The sequence below is a fragment of the Protopterus annectens genome, chromosome 12.part0 (assembly GCF_019279795.1).
Source record: "Protopterus annectens isolate FY-2018-M chromosome 12.part0, PAN1.0, whole genome shotgun sequence".
Taxonomy (NCBI): domain Eukaryota; kingdom Metazoa; phylum Chordata; order Ceratodontiformes; family Protopteridae; genus Protopterus; species Protopterus annectens.
This window is the reverse complement of record NC_056746.1, coordinates 951,732,557-951,754,896: the sequence shown is the minus strand read 5'-3', so window position 1 is coordinate 951,754,896 and position 22,340 is coordinate 951,732,557. Positions and strand designations below refer to the sequence as shown.

The 22,340-nt window shown below is 36.6% G+C and overlaps 1 protein-coding gene across 3 annotated transcripts in view; it reads right to left on the bottom strand.

Annotated features, from left to right (window-relative positions):
- EDN3 (endothelin 3) overlaps window positions 1-10,984 on the bottom strand; it is a 1,001,184-nt gene extending 990,200 nt beyond the window's left edge. The window contains exons 1-2 of one of the 3 annotated variants that reach the window (XM_044089986.1): window positions 10,645-10,984; window positions 5,606-5,948 (exon numbers count right to left, since the gene is read on the bottom strand). In XM_044089986.1, coding sequence (XP_043945921.1) covers window positions 5,606-5,948; window positions 10,645-10,699 — 398 coding nt within the window. In that variant the 5' untranslated portion in view covers window positions 10,700-10,984. The remainder of the gene's footprint in view (window positions 1-5,605; window positions 5,949-10,644) is intronic. The other 2 variants (XM_044089985.1, XR_006367120.1) reach the window with 2 other exon arrangements.
- Between the last annotated feature and the right edge of the window lie 11,356 nt (window positions 10,985-22,340).

Here is a 22,340-nt window from a genome sequence, read left to right as displayed (position 1 = left end):
CCACTCAGCTTAACTGCACTGGACAACCTAGAATGGGATTAACAGGCAACTTTGGCCATTAATTATATCAGTATAATATTATATTTTGTCAAAAAAAATAAATAAATAAAAAACTTTGCTTTAGTAACAATTGCTGGCCAAATGTAATTTACAGTGTAACTGCCTTGAAAATGGACTTTGATAATCATACGTCCCTTAAACATACAACAAACTTGAAATGTAATTAATGCTTTATTATAAATGTGTTTTACATATGTAAGAAAGTGTATTAAGTGCTAATACAACTGTTGCATTTAACAGCAACCTCATTTTTCCTAGCCATTTCATATTTCACCACACAAAGTATACAACTAGGTATGAATACAGCTGAAATTCTGAACATGATCAACAAGCAGTCAGTTTAGTTAATATGGTCATTGAAGGCAGAGCCAGTTATGATAGTCAACTATCTATATCAGTGGGTGTGTTGTATAGCAGAAATAAAAACCTTAACCAATAAATATGTAGGATACATTTCTCTGGTGTATGAATTCCCAAACATATAGCTGCTGGTCTTTTTCCAGTGGCAAAGCCAATTTTCTCCTACATAAAATACAGTGATCTGAGTCTGTGTTTGCTTCAGAGAAAACAGATATATTAATGTGAGACTAATGGCAAAAAATGTATGAGGGTGTTCTGTTTGCAGTGCATTGCATTGCATATAGTAGACTTCTATAAAGCTGACAGCATTTCTGAGTATATAAGAACGTTTTGAGAGTGGATTTTGCTTTCTCAGGTAACTGGCATCCACACGCAATTGACAAAACTCTGCCTTGGAAATCCAGTACAGCTCTTTGCTGCCTCACTTGCTGTTACTGCTAATTATCAGCTATATCTAGTTAACCTTCACAAACTGTCATTTTGTATATAGCTTCCTATATTTTCTGTTGTTTCACTGAATATTTATGTGACCACAGATGTACTGGTAACTTTGTTATCTTATGTATTAGAATGTTTCTTGTTAGGAATTGTATCTCATTTTCCTTGATTGTATTTGGAAACTGGCAAATGTCTTTGTGCAGCACAAGTAAAGACAAAAACAAATGACACACACTTTTAATATGGAAATTGACTTTAGCCTTACTAGAAAAGTACTATAATAAATTTATCAGATGGGTGGCTTGCTTCTGCCAAAATGTCTTTCGCATGCACATGGCAGCAGTTCATCCCCTACTGACAAAGTGCAGTTATCCAAATTTTATGTTAATTTCTTTCATCTGGTGTTGATCTTGTTCTAACCTACCACACTTAATGTGTCCATTATTAGTAACATATTTTATTTACAGTGCACGATGTTCTGCACAGGAATATCAGGAGGCCACGTAAAAAAAAAACATTAAGACTATAAGTTATTTCCATTCATTTATTCTTTGATTACTCACTTAATCCAATGCAATGTCAGAGGGAGCTGCAGCCTATTCTGGAAGTCAAAGGGTACAAGGCACAGAAGCTCCAGTTTTAACTTCTAATTTATTCATGCACTTTTAAATTTCAAAATAATGTTAATGAAGTAACAGCAATTAAAAAAGACAGCATACAGTAAAATGAAAAATACATTACAGAACATAACAAAATAACTAAAATGTCACTCATTCTGAATGCAGAATCATTTCATTGCAAGATGTGTGCGTGCACACACACTCTAACCCGGATGCATACTTACAGGTAACTTCCAGAGTTGCCATTTCGCCTATTCTATTGTGTTTGGGATGTGAGAAAAAAACTGCAACACATGGACATGGGGAGAATGTGCAGACTACACACAGAAGACAACCCAGCTTAGAACCACACTGGAGAATCAAGTGCTATGTGGCAACAATGATAACTGCTGCAACACTGTGCTGCCTTCTTTACTGTAGAATTAGAATATTTCATGAATGCCTTTATTTTTCTTATATACACTGTAATTTGTTTTGGACTGCTACAATGTAATGCTGCTTGTAGCTTCATTACTTACCCTATGCCAAAATGGTCAGTTTGCCTCTAAAAGGAGAGATTTTTTTATTAACTTGTTTCTTTATTTTATTCATTCCATTAACTCAGTAAGTCCAATAGACACGTGCCTATTTTCAAGGGAAGCCATTGAGTGGTGATCTGGTTAAGTGACCCATCAGAGTATGCATGTGTTGACTGAAGGATTCAAATCCAGGATAATAGAATGAAGCATGTTAGTAGTTCACACCAATAGCTGTCTCAGCTAAAGTATCAGAAAAGTAGAGTAATGATAATTGTTTCATTTACATTTACTGTGGGACACTCAGTGTGTGAATTTTTACTGTATGGATTGTCGTGACATGTTAAAAAAGTTATGGGAGGACATGCCATCCAAATCATGGTATTCATCCTTGTGACACACTGATGTGGTGATGCATCATGGGCTTCTACACTAACTCATCTACAAGACTGCTATGGGTATTGGGGGGGGGGGGGTTGCTATAACACAAGGAGGGCATGAGAAGTTACCAAGAACAACATATGCTGGAGCAATAATCTGCACTCCACCAAGGATATGGCAACAGTACCTTACTATGTAGAATGGAAAGCTTAACATTATAAACTGCTGAGTTAACACTGATACAATGCTTATTTAGCCTTGACTTGTTGTCTTTTTCCAAAGATGACTAGTATTAACGCTAACAGAATGTAAGAACCAAATAACCTTTAGCAGGACTTGAACCTTTGGCAAGTTGGCTTAAAAGGTATTTATATGATAAACATATAAAGAAGCTGGGTAACAGTATTCCACAACAGAGCAACAGATGTGGATCTTTGTTACTGAAAATTCATCTAACAAAATAATTTGAAATCTTGTGTGCAACGTGTATTCATTTTAGAGCCACACTTTGTCATTCTTTCTTTAAACCAAGGAGTGGTTTACGTATAGCATTATTATCACTTAAACATAACTGAAGGGTATGGCATGAGAACTTCTGAGCCCCTTAAGTCAGCCAGTGTTGTATTTTCTTTATAGTTGCTGTCAGAAGTAACACTGGTTCTTTTCTGAAAACTCAAAGTGCATGTTTCCCTTTACAATACAAAGCTGTGCATTGTTGTAAGGAATGCTTAACTAAAATGTATTTAATAGTGCATCAGGTGTCTAGTGTGCTCACTGTATTTTAATATTTGATTCTTTTATCTGCAGGAACCATGATTCTGTGCATGGTACTGCAGCCCAATATCGGTCATTATTTCTGCAAGACATAACATGTAAAAGTATAATGGTATCTGTCTGATATCGGGTCAGAAGTTTCACAGCAAGAATACTAAAGTGGCCTTACAGAATGAGGAAACAAATGGAGCTGAGTAATTAATCTCAAAGCCGAGATCTTCACTAACCTACCCTCCTGCCTGATATTACATGTTCAACCAAGAAAGCTAATAATGTTGCTCAGAATGTCAGAAACTGTCAAAATATATTATTTGCCGTGTATGTATCTGTGAAAAAGTTGTAGCTGGTTCTTACAGATGCCCTTTACAAAGAGGATTGCAAGTCGTCTCTGAGGTGCTACTGTATATATAACTGATGGCAAAACATTTGTCCCCCCCCCCCCATCCCGAGGCAGCAAGTATCCATACTGCAGGCAATTAAACCACATTTGTATTAAGAAAGGCCTTTGTTGTGTTGCTCACTTTGCTGCCTCCCTATTACAGGATAACTGAAAAATTCCACATACCTAGCCCATCTGACTTTCCTCCTAATAGTGACATTTGAGTACTTGGCCCAGTGAAGAGTGAGCCTCTTTGATTCATTTGTCTCTTGCAACCTATTTGTTCACCTTTCCTTCACCTGTCCAGAAAACCCTTTATGCCAGTGAATATCTACTGCTTGTTATTCACATAATTTATTCTTTACATTATATTTAATTTGCAATGTTAATTTGATTATTACTGGGTTGTATTTTTTAATGTCCATTCTGAAATTCAAAGGTGCAGTCTAGATCTGAATAACTGAATTAAAATTATAGCTAAGATTTTGTTTCAGTTATAGCTAAGATTTTATTTCAGTCCTGGGCAACAGGCTATTCTGTACCAATATGTTTTCCCAATGCATATCATAGTGTGTAAGAAGTTGAGGTGAATTTGATTTTGCATTCATTCTTGGAATTCCAGTAGCATCAAATTCACTAAAAGTTTTGACTTGGCAGTATGTGATTATGTCAGCATCTCTAGATGAACAGTAGCATGGTTACTGATGTTTTCTTTTTATAGCACATCTCACAATCACAGTTATTTGTATTAGTTCACATTACTGTTTTGTCTACACTTTTTTTTCTGCAGGATTGACTACATTACATCAAACTTCAGTTTTTATGCAGACTGGCAGAAGAGGCAGCTAATGTTCTGCTCGATTTCACCCACATTATTTACCCCGTTAATCAGTTGTTGTTCTACACATTTAAAACATTTTATAACCTTTAACTTTTTTTTTTTTTTTTTTTTTTTGTGGTAGTAAAGCTTTTCTTATGTTTCTGGTTGTAAACCCAGAGCGGAGTCTAAAAACGCTGTTTTTGTGGACTGACAGAGTTTAAACCAGGATTCTAACTTTACAGCTGAACGCCTCAACCATTAGGCTAATATTGCATTATGCTTTCCTTTCAGCTGTATTCTGTGTCTTAACTGGAATCTACGTAATAGTAGAATATTCAGAAATTTTTGTTTGACTGTGTAGACAGTTTTTGTTTCTGAATATTCAAGAATTAAATTACATTCTGGAGTACTCTAGAAAAAATAAGCAGTGTTCAGAGTAGGAGTAGAGACCATTTGGGTAAAAGTGAAATAAAAATACATTAAAAAAAGTATTTTATTTTGTCAAATAACACTTGAAGCTAGTGTAAAAGATGTAGATGACTGGAGTGTGGGTCTGTGTGTACATGCATACATATTTTTTCTGTATGGGAATGTGTATGCATATGTGTGTGTGTGTGTGTGTGTGTGTGTGTGTGTGTGTGTGTGTGTGTGTGTGTGTGTGTGTTTACATATCTTTGATGGATTATTTTTGTCCATCAGCATCAGTATTGTGTCTGCCTGGTTCTCTAGCTAATAGTATTGTAAATGATTGTATCCCAATGAGTCTATATATCAGTGTGTGCTTGAATTGTGTATTTAACTACATTCCTATTATATGAATGTGTATGTGTATGCATGTATTCCTCCATTTGTGTGTCCATGTGCACATACCTCAAGTGTCTCTATGTTTGTGTAAATCTGGGCATAAGAGGATAACAAGCTCTTATTGCAGATCATGAGGCTTATATGTCAATTTATAACCAGCAAATGTGGACAGGATAATGCAAAGGAATGCAGCCACATTATGTTCTACTTACATCCCTCCTTATGTACCGAAGTAGGTTAGAAGACATGATATGCCTTTGATACTAAGTGTTTATACTATATTCACAAAAAGTCTAGTTACAGTGAAGAATACATCCTACAAGGTTAGTCACTCTGAATGTGCATTCGGAAGGGCAGTAACAACTGTTACTAACAACATTGTACCTTCTGCTAACAAACTGTGTGACTGCATACATCTATACATTGAATGAAAAAAGTAGGAAAAGATACTTACTCAGGTGTGTTAATCCATATAATGTCCAGATGACAATAGTACACACACTCCTTATCTTTGTAAGTGAAACAAGTACAGCGCTTTCTCCTACGATGGGACTCCAGCTTGGAGATATTCAGTGTAGACACAGCAGACTCTGCAGTTCCTTGAAAAGAGTCTTTATGTGAAGTGCTTTGTGTATCCAGTGGAATGGAATTCAAATCAAACTTTACACTGAGCTCCGTACCAGAGGCCTTTAAAAGGCCTTGATAGCCAGCAGTTCCAAAGTCCTGATCTTCCTTCGTTTTTTCTACATACAAGATGCTTCCACTAAACAACTTGGTGGGCAGACCAAGGGGAAAGCCTGCAAGAAAATAAAGAGTGGCTTAATGCTGTTTTCAGGGAATAAATAATACAATAATGGGTTATTGTACATTACCAGATTGTTCTATATAAAAACCTATGGAACACTACATATTTCTGACAGCAGAAAACTAGGAGAATTATATAAGCATTTTATTGCAATAGTACATATAAAAATGAGACGTAAAAACACAGATTAATGTCTTAATTTTTAATTACATTTTAACTATTTTTAAATGTGATTTGTTTAAGCAGATAGAAGCATGCTTTAAAATGAATTTTATTACAGCTCACTGCTAATGTTGCCTTGCTGTAGCTCAGAAGTGCAGCCTGCTTAGCACTACATTAAAATTACTCATCAGTAAAGTCCCGTCAGCTTCACCAATGCAGACTTCTTTCCCTACAAGAAGTGAGTGCTTACAATCCTGTACAAAATGAGTCCTTTCTGAATTTTATTTGTAACCCAGAAGACTTTTTTACCACTCCATGTTGTAAGTGAGACAGCCCTTTTTAACACAGTCTAGAACCTATCTTTTCCACATGAATTATGTAGCCCATTCCACATTTAAATTCACTCAGGTTTATATTTCTCAACTGTAGCACATCAAACCAGATGTTGCGTATTACTGTGCAGACACAGGAGCTTCTTTCTCCCTCCTGGAATGTCTATTGTCCAGGATTGTATACCACCTCCCATACCATAACTGCCCACATCACAGGACTAGCCCTCCAGGTCCAATACAGAAATGCATTCCACATGCTGACACTAGTACGTCTCACACTGCACATTAGGATTCATTTAACAATATAACCTTCAACATTCTCAGCTGCTTCTAATTCATATTAAATCAAACATACTTTAACTGTTTAATAATAATTCTACTCCAGGTGTGATCTGCCTATTTATTCATGGCTCTAACCAAAATATATCATTCTCATAATTACTAAAAGTAATTTACAATGTTTTATTCCCACATTTATTTATCCATTAGTTTGGGTAAACAGGCTACATCATAAATCACATCAGTTGCATCATACAGAATGGTATTGTCAGGTTGTTAGAGCAAGTATGATTTGGCATTATTGACAATCATATCACTAGTTTCACTATCAGGATCAAACATTAAAAATGCATTTTGAAGTAAATAAAACAGAATAGTAATTATATATATATATATATATATATATATATATATATATATATATATATATATTATGTCAAAACTCCCAAGAGAGTATCACATTTTAGGATTATTAATCTGTTTTGGGAAATTCCCAAATATAAAAATATTCAGTTTAAAAGTCACACTCTGGCAGTATACAAATGTAAGATAGTGTCGCTCACAACTGCAGAACAGATTTTGCTGTATTACTTATTCTGCACAATAAAATATCTGCTGACAAAAACGAATTTACACAATAAAATGCAACTCCAGTTTGTGAAAGTGTTGCATACCACAGTAGCCATATTAAATCACGATTTTCAATTAACTTTTTAAATTAATGAACTAGAATATATTCATTAACATTCCATTTGAGGCTTGTGGGGAAGCCAGAGCCTGTCTCATTCTCTTTGGGTACAAGGGAAAAAAATGTATCCTAGATATGGTTATGATACCAATCCAGTGACAATGCATGTGCACACACACACACACACACACACAAGCAATTTTTTTGGACTGCACTTACAGCAAGTTTTATGGACTGGGAAGAAACAAGAATGGCTAGCAAAATGAAACATGGAAAGAGTCTTTATGGAAGGTACCCCAACTGAGAACTGAACTGGAGAACCAGGTACTCTGAGGCAGCAGCACTATTTTTTTACTTCATTCTGCCACCCTGAATTAAATCACAGCAATAAAAAAAATAAAAGGGGTGCCAGCGTAGGGGAACAGTAGTTACGATAAATTACCCCACATCCAGGGATACCGCTCAACTTAATATCCCATGTTCCATCAGGCTATATCTGATTCTCATGTGAAGAGTGTACACTGACACTGGATATTTTTAGAAGGTGATCTTGTCACCGCACCCTGTTAGGCATTTAATAAAACTATCAAGATTGCTCCACTTTGTCAGTTGCTCAGCAGGCTCTTGTTAATAATAACTCCATGATTTCTGCATTGGTCTACCTACATCCTAACAAGTACTAGGCAAATAGTGGCCACATAGTAACTCCTAGTGACTGTGATATGCATGGAGCTTTCCACAAGCTGTATGTAAAATGGTACTTGTGGTTGTAATTTGTACCCATAAATATTTAAGCTATCACTTAAAGCTTATCTAAAAAATAAGTAGCTATGTTCCTGTACTAACCCCTCATGAATGCTCTGATACATCACAGTATCAACCATATCCAACTTCTTCCAGTGTTTAATCTTTCATTCCTACTGGCTTGTCTTGACCTTATATCTTTACATAAGTCATACTTTATAAACAGTACTAGCTATGGTCAAAGCCTAGATCATGATGTAACAAATTTGTATTTTCTTATGTATACTACATTTTGTTTACTTCATTGATTATTGTAATTTGTGCATTAATATTTACGGTTACCCATGGAGCTTTTCTCCCCGAGCCTCTGCTGAAAAGGGACCTGTGTCTAGTCGGACTTTCCCAGTAAACAAATGCTAAATAAATATTTGCAAGTATAGTTTACAAAACATGTGTAAAACTATTGAAATCAGCAATAAAAACACTATTATCAAATTTCAAGAAAGTGGTACAAAAGTTTTAAACAAAGTAATTTGTTTTGTTTTTTTTTTTTTTTGGACATGTGGCACTACTATTAATTGGTAAAGTGAAAAAGGTAAATGAAATGCAAACAGAAGTGCTGCTTTGTTTTGTTTTGTACATTTAAGGATCATATTCCACATCTGAGTGATCGGCGGTCAAGGCGCTTCTTAATATGGCTCCAAGCTCTTTGTTGTTCTGTTAAGAAAAGCTTTCTCAAAGGTCAAACTTCTACCTTTCATCTTTCTTTAAGCTGGTGGCTAGGTGTAAATAAGGAAAGTAAACACTGAAGACCACATGAACTATGGTGAAGAAACTCATTTTTGGGGTGGAGGTTGCTAGCAAGACTAACATGAATCTTTTATTATTCTCTTATATTAGGACTGATGTACAAAGAGAGGATAATGAATAAGTGATGCCTGTCATTCTTGATACACTTGCATGTGTTGTGTAAAGACACTGCTTGAAACACTTCTTTTATTACCACGTATGAAGTTAAACATTTCACCAGCTATGTGCCGCTATTGTACGTATGAATGTTTATCAGAAGAAAAAGATCTCTGAAAAGTGTTTGTGTGTGATGTCACCACTGCTTTGGTGGGGTAGGGGGTAGCACTGTGGTAATTCCCTTTGCAGGTTTAAAGTGCATGGCTGCACATCTGTTCTAAATTACAAACTTTTGAAAGAATATGACTAAAAATGCTTGTATTTCCTGCCGTGTAAGATTGTTTTTGAATTTGATTACACATTAATCTAAAACAACTGCCAATTCTTATAACCACTAGGTTAGGGTTACCACCTGTCCCACTTTGCGAGGGACAGTCCCTCTTTGGGCAGTTCTGTCCTGACAAAAAAATTAAAAAATGGCAAGTGTGCTGAGATTTTAGGACAAAATTATTTCCTATATTTTATGTAATAGTTGCATAAAACAGTTATTCTGTATCTAGAATACCTAAATGTTATAAGAAACAGAATAAGAAACTAAAATGCTACAATAATAAGCTTTTATTTAGGCAAAATATTTAAGTTATATCCTTTGTACTGACCGTGGGTATGTGTCGGCCTGTAAATTCTGATGTTTGTACCAAAAATGTCCCACTTTGGAAATTTGAAAAGGTGGCAACCCTACACTGGGTTGAACAGTACACGAAAAGATTGCAGACATGAGACATTGTGATACGTAAATAAGATGCCAAAGGAAACGGGGTTGTCTTTAAGCCATACCGTACACACACACATCACACCACCTATCCATACATCTTTAGATGGGACAATTGTTCAAGAGTCGTTCATCCCCACCTGACCCCTCAGCTAATTTTGGAATGACAAAAAGTGTTTTCTGCAGCAATAATACCTTGAGTGTGCGGTGCACGATTTTTCCGTACTTGTGCCGAATTTACTTTCAGAATAATTATCGACCACGTCAAGCGTTTAAACGAATATTTCTGAACATGTTTTTAAACATAGTTCAGGCTTTGATGTCATAACCCACTTAATAAACCACGGGAAACGTTCACATTTGCTGTTATCCAGCTTATTGATGCGCGTGCGTGGAGGGGGGTTTAACTAACCCAAAGTGCACACCCGGTGTGGGTATACTGGAAGGAGAAGGCGCAGCAGCATCATGTGCATGGGAGGGATGATTACAAAACAACATTGCGTGCACAACCACGTTTCTTTGTGCAGAGCCAATAGATTTGTTGACAGCTGCATCCTTAGGAAACAGTGCTGTGGCGCTACAGCGGGTCAGTTGTGTAATTCACCTCCTCACCCCAAACCAGTTAGAAATATATATTAGTCACACCCGTAAACGTAACCACGACAGCTTAAATAGCAATAAGGGCTGAGTGTGCTTGTAGCCAGAATTGAAGTAACGCTAGTGAAGCATTCTCATCGTTTAAAATGAGCTGCTGAATATGATGAGTGCAAGAACACCTCTAACACTGCAGCCTTTGTTGTTTTACCTGTTGTAACAATTGTAATGGTGCAGCTCAGGACTATCCAAAATTCCAGCTCCATGAATTTTTTAGGAACGAACTTGAGTAAAAAATGCTTAGCCAGTAGAAGGTCCTAGTTAAATTCCTCTGCAGTAAAATAATATTCCAAACTGTTTTAACTCCAGTTTAAAAACCGCATTGATGTCCTTCAATGTTGTCAGACAGCCAAGCGAATTATAAAAGCCATTTTTCCCGGTTAATCCAACGAGATCTGAACCCGTCAAAAAGGAACATCTTGTACTATTAAGCTGCTCTAAAAGTGGAAGGGAGGGAGTTCTTATATATAAGTTGGAGAAGCTGCAGACACCTCCCCCTAGAGAGCTGTCGACATCTTTTGAGTTAGTGGCTGTCTAGGGAAATGAATGAAAGCGCTGAAAAAAGGGCAGAGAAAAGTTCACCCTGAAGCAACAGCCGGTCTGCATCCTGACCACTTTTATTTCATATTGTTCAACATTTATTTGGCGTGCTCACCAGTCGCTTAGATTACCTTAAACAGTGTCTACACTCTAGTTAGAATAATTTATCACACCGCATAGCCTTGTATGGTATAATGTGCATTTTTTTGTAATTTGATTTCTTTAATAAATACCCGTTGTACTGCATGGTTTCTAAGAGACGGTGCATATTTATATGTGAGGGCATTTCTTTGTGAAATGAAAAATCCTTCTGATTTTGCACAAAGGTTGCACTGAGTTCTGTATCGCATACCTCTCAACTTTTTCGTGTGAAAAATCTGGACAAAGCCAATATAAAATGTCTTCATACTTCGTAACTGTCCAGATTTTTGCTTCATATTTATCTGTTCCTCATAAAAATTGTGGTTTTTTTGACAAATCACTGAGATTTTGGATTAAAGTCACTAAATGATGCCATGCATTTGAGTTTCAGACTTCATATCTTGAAGAAAGTGCATACGAACACAGATCCTGTTATTCTAGCAACTTTTTAAGTGTGTAAGAGCAATAGTTAAAATGTGTTCCTATTTTTGGGCCTTTGTCCCCCATTGTGGGGCTTTGTCCAGCTTTATTGCGCTAAGAGGTTGAGAGGTATTGGGGGGGGGGGGGCATTTTTTAAATATCGCTGTTATAAACGTAGAAAGTCGCTAGAATAGAAGTTTTTGCTTTAACATGCATTTTCTGTGGGATATAAACTCAAACGATGCAATTATTTAGCGACTTCAGTCCTCAATCATTTGCTAGAAAACCATACATTTTATGAGGAACAGACCAAAAATATGAAGCAAAAATTCTGGACATTCTGCGAAAATCTGTACAGTTGAGAGGTACGAGAGAGATTGCTTTACTTAACACGTGAAATGTGCTGGTCGCGTAGGGAAACGCCACGCTTCTAGTATTAAATGTCCTGCAAACAGCAAATACGCATGCATGCTGATGTATGTCGTTTTCTGTCTCCAGCTACATTTTATTTAACATATGCTTAGCATGTCATTTATACGCCAATTATGTAGCTGGGAGATTCAGAAATGGCGCCATCGGGCTGCCTAAACTTTTTCAACTCTTCAGTATATATTTACTTACTAGATTGTTCTTTAACATTTATTTCGAGTTTATATTGAAAGCAAACAATGTACCATATGTTTGGCATTCTTTAAGCATTTATTTTATTTTGAATGTTAATATTCTCTTGTGATTTCAAGATACTGGATTTTTTGCTGTTTAATTTTTGGATTTACACATTCTTTTGTTCTACAATTATTTGGATACTTGTATATTCAAATTAACCCTTTTCACCTGTGTATTGAAATGTATTCTATTTAGTATACAGTTATCTGTTTTCAACATATGATTATTGCATTTTATCTGCTCTGTGAAGTGCTTTGTAAAAAGCACTATAATAAAAGCTGAAAGTTGTTAACTGCCTTTTTTTCTTTTTGACACAACTCTGCATTTGCTTGCTTGAATTTCATTTGCTATCCAAAGTGCTCTGTAAGAAAGCACTACAATAAAAGGTGAGGCGAGTTTAGCTGGTCATTGTAGTTATGAGGGACATCACTTTTCCCACGTCACTTTTATCATTGTCCAAGGCTGTGCTGTATGAGCTTGCTCACACCTGTAGTTCATTAGTTAAGTGTCGATCATCCACGTAAGTTTAGTTGAAATTAGGTTAATGAAGATATGTTACACTCCTCGGTGCATGGCTACAGAACCCTGAAACATTATTTAGTGTAATCTGGGAAAATGTATACTTGTTGGCAAGGGAGGAAGAAGTAGTAGGAGAAATTAGTAGTACTAGTGAGAAGGTGGGGTAAGGTGGTGAGGAAATTGGAGGGAAAGGTGAAAAATTGGGGAATTTGAAGAAAAAGTAGGAAAACTGTGGGGAAAGGAAGGTGAGCTAGTGTAGCTCTGCAAGTAGCTTGAGGTTAATATGTGTATTGTTTGTGTAGAAAGAGAAGGGAAAAACATATTTTGAATGCAAGATGAAAAAATGGGAAAGGTGGCGGAGAGAATTGGACGGAATAATGGAAAAGTAGGGAGATGTAGTAGGAAAATTAAATGGACAAGTGGGAAATTAGGGAATTTGGAGGAAAAGTAGGAAATAAATGTGGGAAATAAGGTTTATGTTTAAGGTGTATGTGAGTCAGATGTATTATAAACATTGTAGCAGCTTGAAGGTTCAATTATTACTGCATGACCCTGTAGAACCAGTTGTATGGATCCTATACTTTCACAGGTGGAATTTTCTCTTGCTGTTCAAACTGATAGTCTTAGCTTAACTATAATAAAAGCTATTAACTATAATAAAAGCTATTCTGAATTTATAGACTTTGTTGCCCTAATTTGCTCTACCTCATCTACAATAAGCTTGTCCCACTGCCTGTGTTTCCTGAAAATGTTAAGCATATCCTTATTGTCTAAATGCTTAATTGAAAATAAAATAAATGGATATGTTAGCTGTTCTTTCACAATATGCACATAATCCGTATTAACACCTCCATATAGAACCAGGTCACAAAGGGTTTATGTTTGGAATTTTAGAACATGTTTCAATGAACCCCAGGGGAGAAGACTGGGAAAACTGGTTGAGTTGCGGGGAGACATACTGGCAGTTAAAATTAAATGCAACTAACCCCCAGGTCTTAATGACCATATATCTATTAAACCATATTTGGTTAAAAAAGCTAAGAAATTATAGTTTGGTTTCAGGTTTTACATGCATTGTATAATAGGACATGTTTACAAGCTACATGAAATGGACAATGTAAAAAGAATATGCATTGTTGTAATGAAAAGGGAGGGCATGTCTTTTTAAACACTTTGGTCTCTTTAAATATTTTGGCTTCTGTAAACCTTGTGTCTTTAAATAATTGGTGCCTTTTTAGAGGGTAAAGGGTATTTAAATGGAAGTATTTTAAATGTTTTCTCATTACTTGAAAAAGCTTGCACGTGGGCAGGGTGAAAGCGTTTTGTATACTATTTTTACAATACATTTATTCTCAGCCATTCTCAGTGTGCCTGGACCATTCGTTTTCAGTTTGGAGTTATTGGTTAAATGGCTCCTACTACATTTTGGTTATAGTGTTTGGTGTGGACTTTAGATGTACTGAGTATGGCTAACATAATTACTGACAATGAGAACATAGTAGAGGAGCTAACAGGTCAAATGGACCTGTTAAATGCTCAAACACAGCAACAGCAGGTTTTTACGGCCATTTCTAGCTTAAATGAAGAGATGCAGAGTTTAAAAATGGACTTTTCGCACCTCATTGAGCGTCTTACTCAGTCTAGTGGGGCACTTCCTTGTGGGCAGGTACCAACGGAGGCAACCAATCGGGTTGCGATGGAGAAGGGAAGAGGTGGATCCAATGCCAGCAATTGGTCACTATGTGAGTTCATTGCATCCATGGACTACAGTTATGGAAGCCAGTCGCTTTTTTCGGGTATTTAACACTAAGAATGGAGAAACCATGAGAGAAGTCTCAGTTTTTAGCAACCGGAACAGTGAAACTCTGGGAGAAATCTCAGTTTCCAGCAGTAGAAATGGGGGATTGAACATGGATATACAACGGACTACCATTAACTCAAATACAGGTACTGTTTCTACTTCAAATGCTCCCATTAATGGTAATGAACTAACGGAGAGCACAGCTCTGCAACATGTGAACTTAAATGACTGGATTCATTCATATAATAACAAAAAAGACTTATTTCATAAAAATGCTGAACGGAATGATGTTAATGTTCACAATGATCGTTTTGTGACTATGGCTTCCTTAAAGGAAGGAGTTAGGGATTTAGAGAATAAATTATTTAGAATAAAAAAATGTAAATTTATATATTTTATATCTTGAAGAATGTTTAAACAAGTGAATTGTGCCACAGGGGCTTCGTATTTGTAAATACCCAGATGTTTTTTTATATGACAATGAAATGGTTAATGCCTTTAATGAAATTTTTGATGAATGTGGATTTAAAATGATGTCTTTAATAAATTTTTCTAAAAGAAAGGTAGATATTTTATTAAAGGATGCTGAGAGGTTAAATAGACTAATTAGAAATGATTTACTGTTTGAATTTTATAAAGATGTTTAGGAATATTCATCTATACGTGTGGACAAGAAATTTCTGGATGTTTTTAAAAGGAAAGAATAGAAGTTAATTAGATACCTAAAACAATGCAGGGACAGCAAGGCATACATATCTAAAGATAGATTTAGTAAAAACAACATGCATGAACCTTTGAATACCAATAGGGTAAACGGCTTTGATAAAAAACAAAGTGAGGGACCAGCGAATTTAGAAGTAACGGAGGGTAGAAATATAAGTGAACCACAGGAAAGTAAAAATATCAACGATGTAATTTTAGAATTAAAAACACCAAACACCAAATCCACTAGACCCTAAAGTAGACCTAGGTTATATTACACTTTCGGGGGGGGGGATGAAGAGGATACAAATGAACAGGATTTTTCTACAGGGAAAGTAAAAAATCAAGGGAAGACCAAAAAAGAAGGGGAAAGTATAACAATGGGTGATGATGGTGTAACTTTATCATACAATGGTTTCAAGATATTGAACCTGAGTGAGATAGAAATGAAACTTGAACATTTTCAGTTGTTCGATAAAAGCTTTAAATTTGTACCAACTAAGGGTCTTTATGTTTGTGATACACTCATAGAATTAAAGCAGTTTGTGAGAATTTAAATTTTGCTTTAATGTTTGACCAACAACAACAGGAGGAGATGCATCATTTTAAGCAAGCTAGTACCTACAATCCTCCTCTTTACCTGGCATTACAAGTTTTTGAGGCAGTATGTGCATCTGATCTATACGCTTTATGTAACAGTAGTAATAAAAAGAAAAAATATAGATATAAACCTAATTTAACTATTAAAGAAAAAGGAATTTTGGAAGAGTTAATGAAGGACAAAGAAATCTGTATTATGAGACCAGACAAAGGGAGAGGAATGGTTATAGTTAATGCCATTGATTATTTAAGTAAGATGTTAGAAATGTTGAATGATATCAGTACATATGTACCAGTATCTGTCAATGAGATCAACATTTCATACAGGAAGGTGGACTTAGAAATAGAGGAATTAATGTTGGAGAACAGGTTAGACCAGAGGGTGGGGGTGGGGGTACTACAAATGAAGAAACCAAGAATTGCTTCATTTTTTTGGTATCCCCAAGATTCATAAGAGTACCATCAACCCACCTTACAGACCTATTGTTTCTGGGGAACAGTCGAAGACCTATCCCATTGCTACCTTCCTGCACTATTCTTTGAAACATTTAATCCAAGACTATGAATATCTCTTAAGGGACTCTTGGGATTTTCCACACAGTTTAAAACCAGAAATGTATGGGGAGGGTACTTGTTTCATAACCACTGGTGCGATAGATTTATTTTCATGCATACCAGTTGAAGAGGGTTTGGAAATGTTCTATACACTGTTGAATGAAAAAAGCCCTTCTGTAAGAGTGGTTGTAGACACATTGGTGGAACTTATAAGAATAGTCCTGGAGAGCAATTTCATTTACTTTGAGGGAGAGACCTTCAAACAAATTAAGGGTGTAGCTATGGGGGCAGCATATACCCCCATATACACTAATTTGGTTCTCCTAAAGTGGGAAATCACTTGCTGTATTTCTAACCGTTATACCGTCACTTTTTGGATGACATATTTGTAATTTGGGATGGGCTCAAGGAACATCCTTTATTGATTATTTGAACTCCATTACTAGTTTTCTGGAGTTCACATACAAATTGGATTACCCCAATATAGACTACCTAGATGTAGGGTTACATAAAGTGGATGGACGTTTGAAATCTACTATCCATCGTAAAGATACATTTAGTGATTCATATCTGCACTATAATAGTACACACCCATGGAAACAGAAAAGGAGTATAGTGAAGGGTCAGATGGTTAGGGCCACCAGAATGACCTCAGATAAAAATGATTTTGTATGTGAAATTGAGTTGACATCAAGTTTCTTCAGGGCTAGAGGCTACCCGAATGATTTGATTGAGAAAGTGGTCAAGGAAGTGGTGGAAGGATGGCGTGTGAAATACAGCCCTTTGTTAGGGGACATTCAGTACAACCCTGAAAAGCACCATGTTTTAGAACAAAGTTTTGGCAGGGCTTTAGTGATTCAATACAACAGTAGTTCAAAAGACATAAAAAGTATAGTGGAGAACAACTGGAGAATGCTGAAATTTAACCAAGAAATTGCATATAAATTGGATGGGGCCCCTCGATTTGTCTTTAAAACAGGAATGAATTTAAAGAAACTTTGAGAAAAATAAAAACAATATGGATAATCACGGGGCTGTAGGTAGAAAAAAGGTGTGGAAGATGTGGATACTGTAGGTACATCATAGTCAATGAATAAGTAGTGCTGCACAATGGGTTAAATAGTGTTATAAAATTCAGGAAGGGAAACTATATGACAAAAGGTACAGTATATCTTGCAGTGTGTAGAGATTTTCCTAGTTTTTATGTGGGAAAATCTGAGAGGGCATTAAGTAAATGTATATACGAACATACATACAATATTAGGAGGAAGAATTAAAAAAATGCATTATACAGACACCTCCATATAGAACCAGGTCACAAAGGGTTTATGTTTGGAATTTTAGAACATGTTTCAATGGACCATAGAGGAGGAGACTGGGAAAACTGGTTGAGTTGCAGGGAGGCATACTGACAGTTAAAATTAAATGCAACTAACCCGCCAGCTCTTAATGACCATACATCTGTTAAAACATATTTGGTTAAAAAAGCTAAGAAATTATAGTTTGGTTTCAGGCTTTACGTGCATTGTATAATAGGACATGTTTACAAACTACATGAAATGGACAATGTAAAAAGAAACATATTTGACTACAATATGCATTATTGTAATGAAAAGGGACTGTATGTCTCTTTAAACACTTTGGCCTCTTTTTAAATATTTTGGCTTCTGTAAACCTTGTGTCTTTAAAGAATTGACGCCTTTTTAGAGGGTAAAGGGTATTTAAATGGAAGTATTTTAAATGTTTTCTCATTACTTGAAAAAGCCTTGCACTTGGGCAGGGTGAAAATGCTTGTATACTATTTTTAGAATACATTTATTCTCAGCCATTCTGTGTGCCTGGACAGTTCGTTTTCATTTTGGAGTTATTGGTTAAATGGTTCCTACTACATTTTGGTTATAACGTATATTAAGGCTGAACAGTTTTACGCTTCCTTAAGCTTTTCTTGGCTATAATTGAACATAAACATAACATTTTATTTTAGTTACAAGTATTCTAACCATACTGTTGGCAGTTTGCCCTTGTATGTACAACATGCTTATAGCTGCAGTCAAAATCTTGCAGTGTACAAGCAAGTAGATAATAAAAGCCAGCATCCTAGCTTTAGCCTTAAGCCCATTACAGAGAAACGGTTTACTATCATTTGATTGAACATTACTTCACTGAAAAGTGAAATATTTGAAAGAACTTGACTGAAAATCCATCTGACTAAATCTACTTGACTGAAACCAATTTCACTGATTCACAAATCATACAAAAAATACAACATCAAATATTGTTTTTGCAGGGTGGCAATTCCCCCTGTACACACCATGTGGGGGCTTCCCCCTTATACATAACTCGATGTCTGCGCAACTAGAGAAAAAAAACCCACCATACACAGTGAATCAGTGTTGGTCACCTCTAGTCAAGAAATTTACTACAGGCAGCAATATGGTCATCTGTAAACATCTTTACCAACTAGCATACTACTCTACTACCCTTATGTACACACTGAGAACTGTACTAAGAATAAACTGTTGCTGTTTAAGTTCAGTTGTAACTGTATTCTAAAGTAAGATAGCTCATCTTGATTGCCTTGTGTTTTGGATATTTGTATACTTGACGTTTTCATCTATGTATTGAAATATATTTTATTTGTTATATACGCAGATATTTTTCCTATGTAGGAGTTTCTAATTTGAAATTTATCTGCTTTGTCAAGTGCTTGGTGATGATGTTGTATCTTTTGGCTTTTCCCGGTTAGGGGTCTCCACAGCAGAACTCCGGTCTGCTAATGATTGGCAGTAGATTTTTACGTACAGAGTTGCCAGCCCTGACGCACAACCTTCAACGAAGGTACGGCCATTCACGCATGTCTCCACACAGAAGACGCTTTAGCTGAGAATCGAACAGGACAAGGTCTTACTGTGAGGCTGGTGATAAAGCACTGTTATAAACCTGGAGATGAGTTTTCTGCACTACAAGTCTTGCAAGTGTCCATCACACGGTAGTGTTTTAATTCATCATCAGCAACTGCATGGACTGAATTTCTACCCATTGGTGTTGCCACTGGTTTCAACAATTAAATGTGCACTAGATGGCATGTTTCCTACTGTATTCAATCAAATGCTTTTGTAATCTCAAATAATTGTGTATTTGATCACTGCATTTGCTTAACAGGTTCACTAACCTGTAGAGCAGTTTAGTGAATACTGGAGTTGTTTTAGACTATATTTTAAGGAATTTACTTGTATGCCTTCTAAGAACTACCTTCTCAGGGTAGTATATTTGACTTCACTAAAGGTGCAATCCATACTCATGCTGTGCCATACAAATGCCTGTTTAGTAGCACAGTAAATGAAAATTAAGATACAACATAAGGCACATGTAAAATTATACCCAGGGGATGTTCATCATTAGCTTACTATTGCAGTAGTCTAAGTTATGTAAAATGTCCTGCCCAGGATTAGAACAGTCAGATAACTTTGAATGCTTTAGGGCACCTTCCACACGCCCTAGCAACTATACAGCTTGGGAAGAGTAGTGTAAAATGAGTGGCTAGGTCATCAAAGCTTCAGGGCTTTCTTGAAGATAAAATGACAATTTCAATGAGGGCTTTGAGTAATTGATGGTTGGCTAGCGCTTCACCAAGGTTGTGCAGATAAGTATCCCATTGGGGAATACCTTCCACTTCATCATTTTTTTGTGAAGCAAGATTCTGTCACAAATATTTACTAGGCTAAAACTGGTGATTTTTATCAGTTGTCATTTAATAGTGGATACTTTTTATGCAGCCAGCAATTTGCCTGACAGCTGCCACCTGCTCCCAGAAAGTCTGAAAATGATATAATGTTCCCTGGTCCCACAAATTCCTTTTTCTAATCACAGGTCAGATCCTGCAGTAATTCTCTGTCAATTCCTTTTAACAAATTGGGAAATGCCTTGATAGGTTTGGGAAGAAAGTTTTTATAGCCTTCAGAATAATGCCTAACTATGTTTCTGTTTATTTCCTTTGACAATATGATAAAGTTAATAGCTGATCCCCCCCCTTCTTCAGAGATTAAGGGATCTCTGAATTCATTGGTATCCTCTGTATCATAGGTAACCAGACATTCTCCAAAATGTGATCACAACAGCTGAAGTTGTTTCTAGATCAGCTGCCGCTGGGCCAATGGTAAGATTTTCCTGTTTAGTTTCTTGTAATTTTACCAGAGGATGTCAAAACTGAGATTCTGAGTCATATTCTGGATAAAGAGGTGTTAATTGGTCTTTCCCTGCTGAGGTCCTCAGAAGGTTGGATACAATGGGAAATTATTTTTAGGGGGTTACTAAGATTTCTCATCCCTCCAGGTTAGTGGCATTGCACAAAGTATCGGAAACCATCCATGTGCAACTAACAGTGGGCAAGACTGCTTTTCAGTTTATAGCATCCTACAGACCACCCTCTCAAAGTCAGGAATCCAATTTGGCCTTCATGAAAACATTGGAGAACATAAAGATCTCTCCGAACACCATTATATTGGGTGACTTCATCTACCCAAACATTGACTGGGAGCACTACTCAAACCCCAGCACCTTAGCCCAAAGATTCCTGGAAATTATAAACTCAAATGCTGTGAAACAACTAGTCACCACTCCCACAAGAGGGGACAACATACTAGACCTGATCATTACCAACATGGTGACTCTATGCTCCACACCAGAAGTATATCCCTCATTGGTAAGATCAGACCATAAATTAATTTCACTGGATGTCCACATCCCGACCCCACCCCCACCCCAGAAAACCACAGTGAAAAACTTCTCAAAAGCGAACTTCTCACTTCTCAAAACTGAAGTGGAATCCTTCAAGGCCCCAGAGCCAGTGGAAACTACAGTCTAAATTGCAGAATCCTATATAAATGTATTCTACGGACATCTCCAGGAATGCATGGATCATGCTATCCCAAACAAAACCAAGACCCAATCTTCCAAAGGCAGGCGTCCAGGCTGGTGGACCCCTGCCATAAATAAACTGTACAACTGAAGGAGGAAGCTACTACATGATAGAGCAAAATCCCTAATAGGGAAGGCATCTCTGATCAGTACTAGCAAAAAATTACGATCCCTCATAAAATCCTCCAAGGCCAGCTTCGAGAGAAAAATTGCACAGGACACCAAAGACAATCGTAAGGCTTTTTTCATTTATGTTAGAAACCTGGGATGAAACTCCCAGACTTCTGAGTTGATTCTAAATGACAATAAATACACTGAACCCACAGACATCACCAATATCCTGGCAGACAGGTTCAGTGCAAACTTCTCCACCCCCTCCCCCCCAAAAGAGCAAGTATCTATCCCAGCAGAGGGCTGCCTCCCAAACATCTCAGATGCTCAGGTGAAGGCTGCCCTCTCCAAAGCAAAAAACACTGCTTCCATGGGACCAGATGGCGTCCCAGGTTGTGTTCTACATGAACTACAAGAGGAACTAATCCCTCAAATAAAACAGCTATACAATCTTAGCCTCACTACAGGATATGTGCCCACAGAATGGCGTACAGCAACAGTGATCCCACTCCACAAAGGTGGAGCCTCTACGGACCCTGGAAACTATTGCCCCATAAGCCTGACTAGCTTAGTCTGCAAGGCTATGGAGAGGATCATCATGGAGCTCATAAACAAAAGACATTGGGGACCGACAGACACTAGATCCCACCCAGTTCGGCTTTGTCAAGGGCAGATCCTGCCTTTTGAACCTGGTTGACTTCTTTGAAACAGTCACCAAAGCCATAGATGATATAGATATATATAGATATATGTGTGTGTGTGTGTGTGTGTGTATATATATATATATATATATATATATATATATATATATATATATATATATATATATATATATATATATATATATATATATATATATATATATAGATATGTAT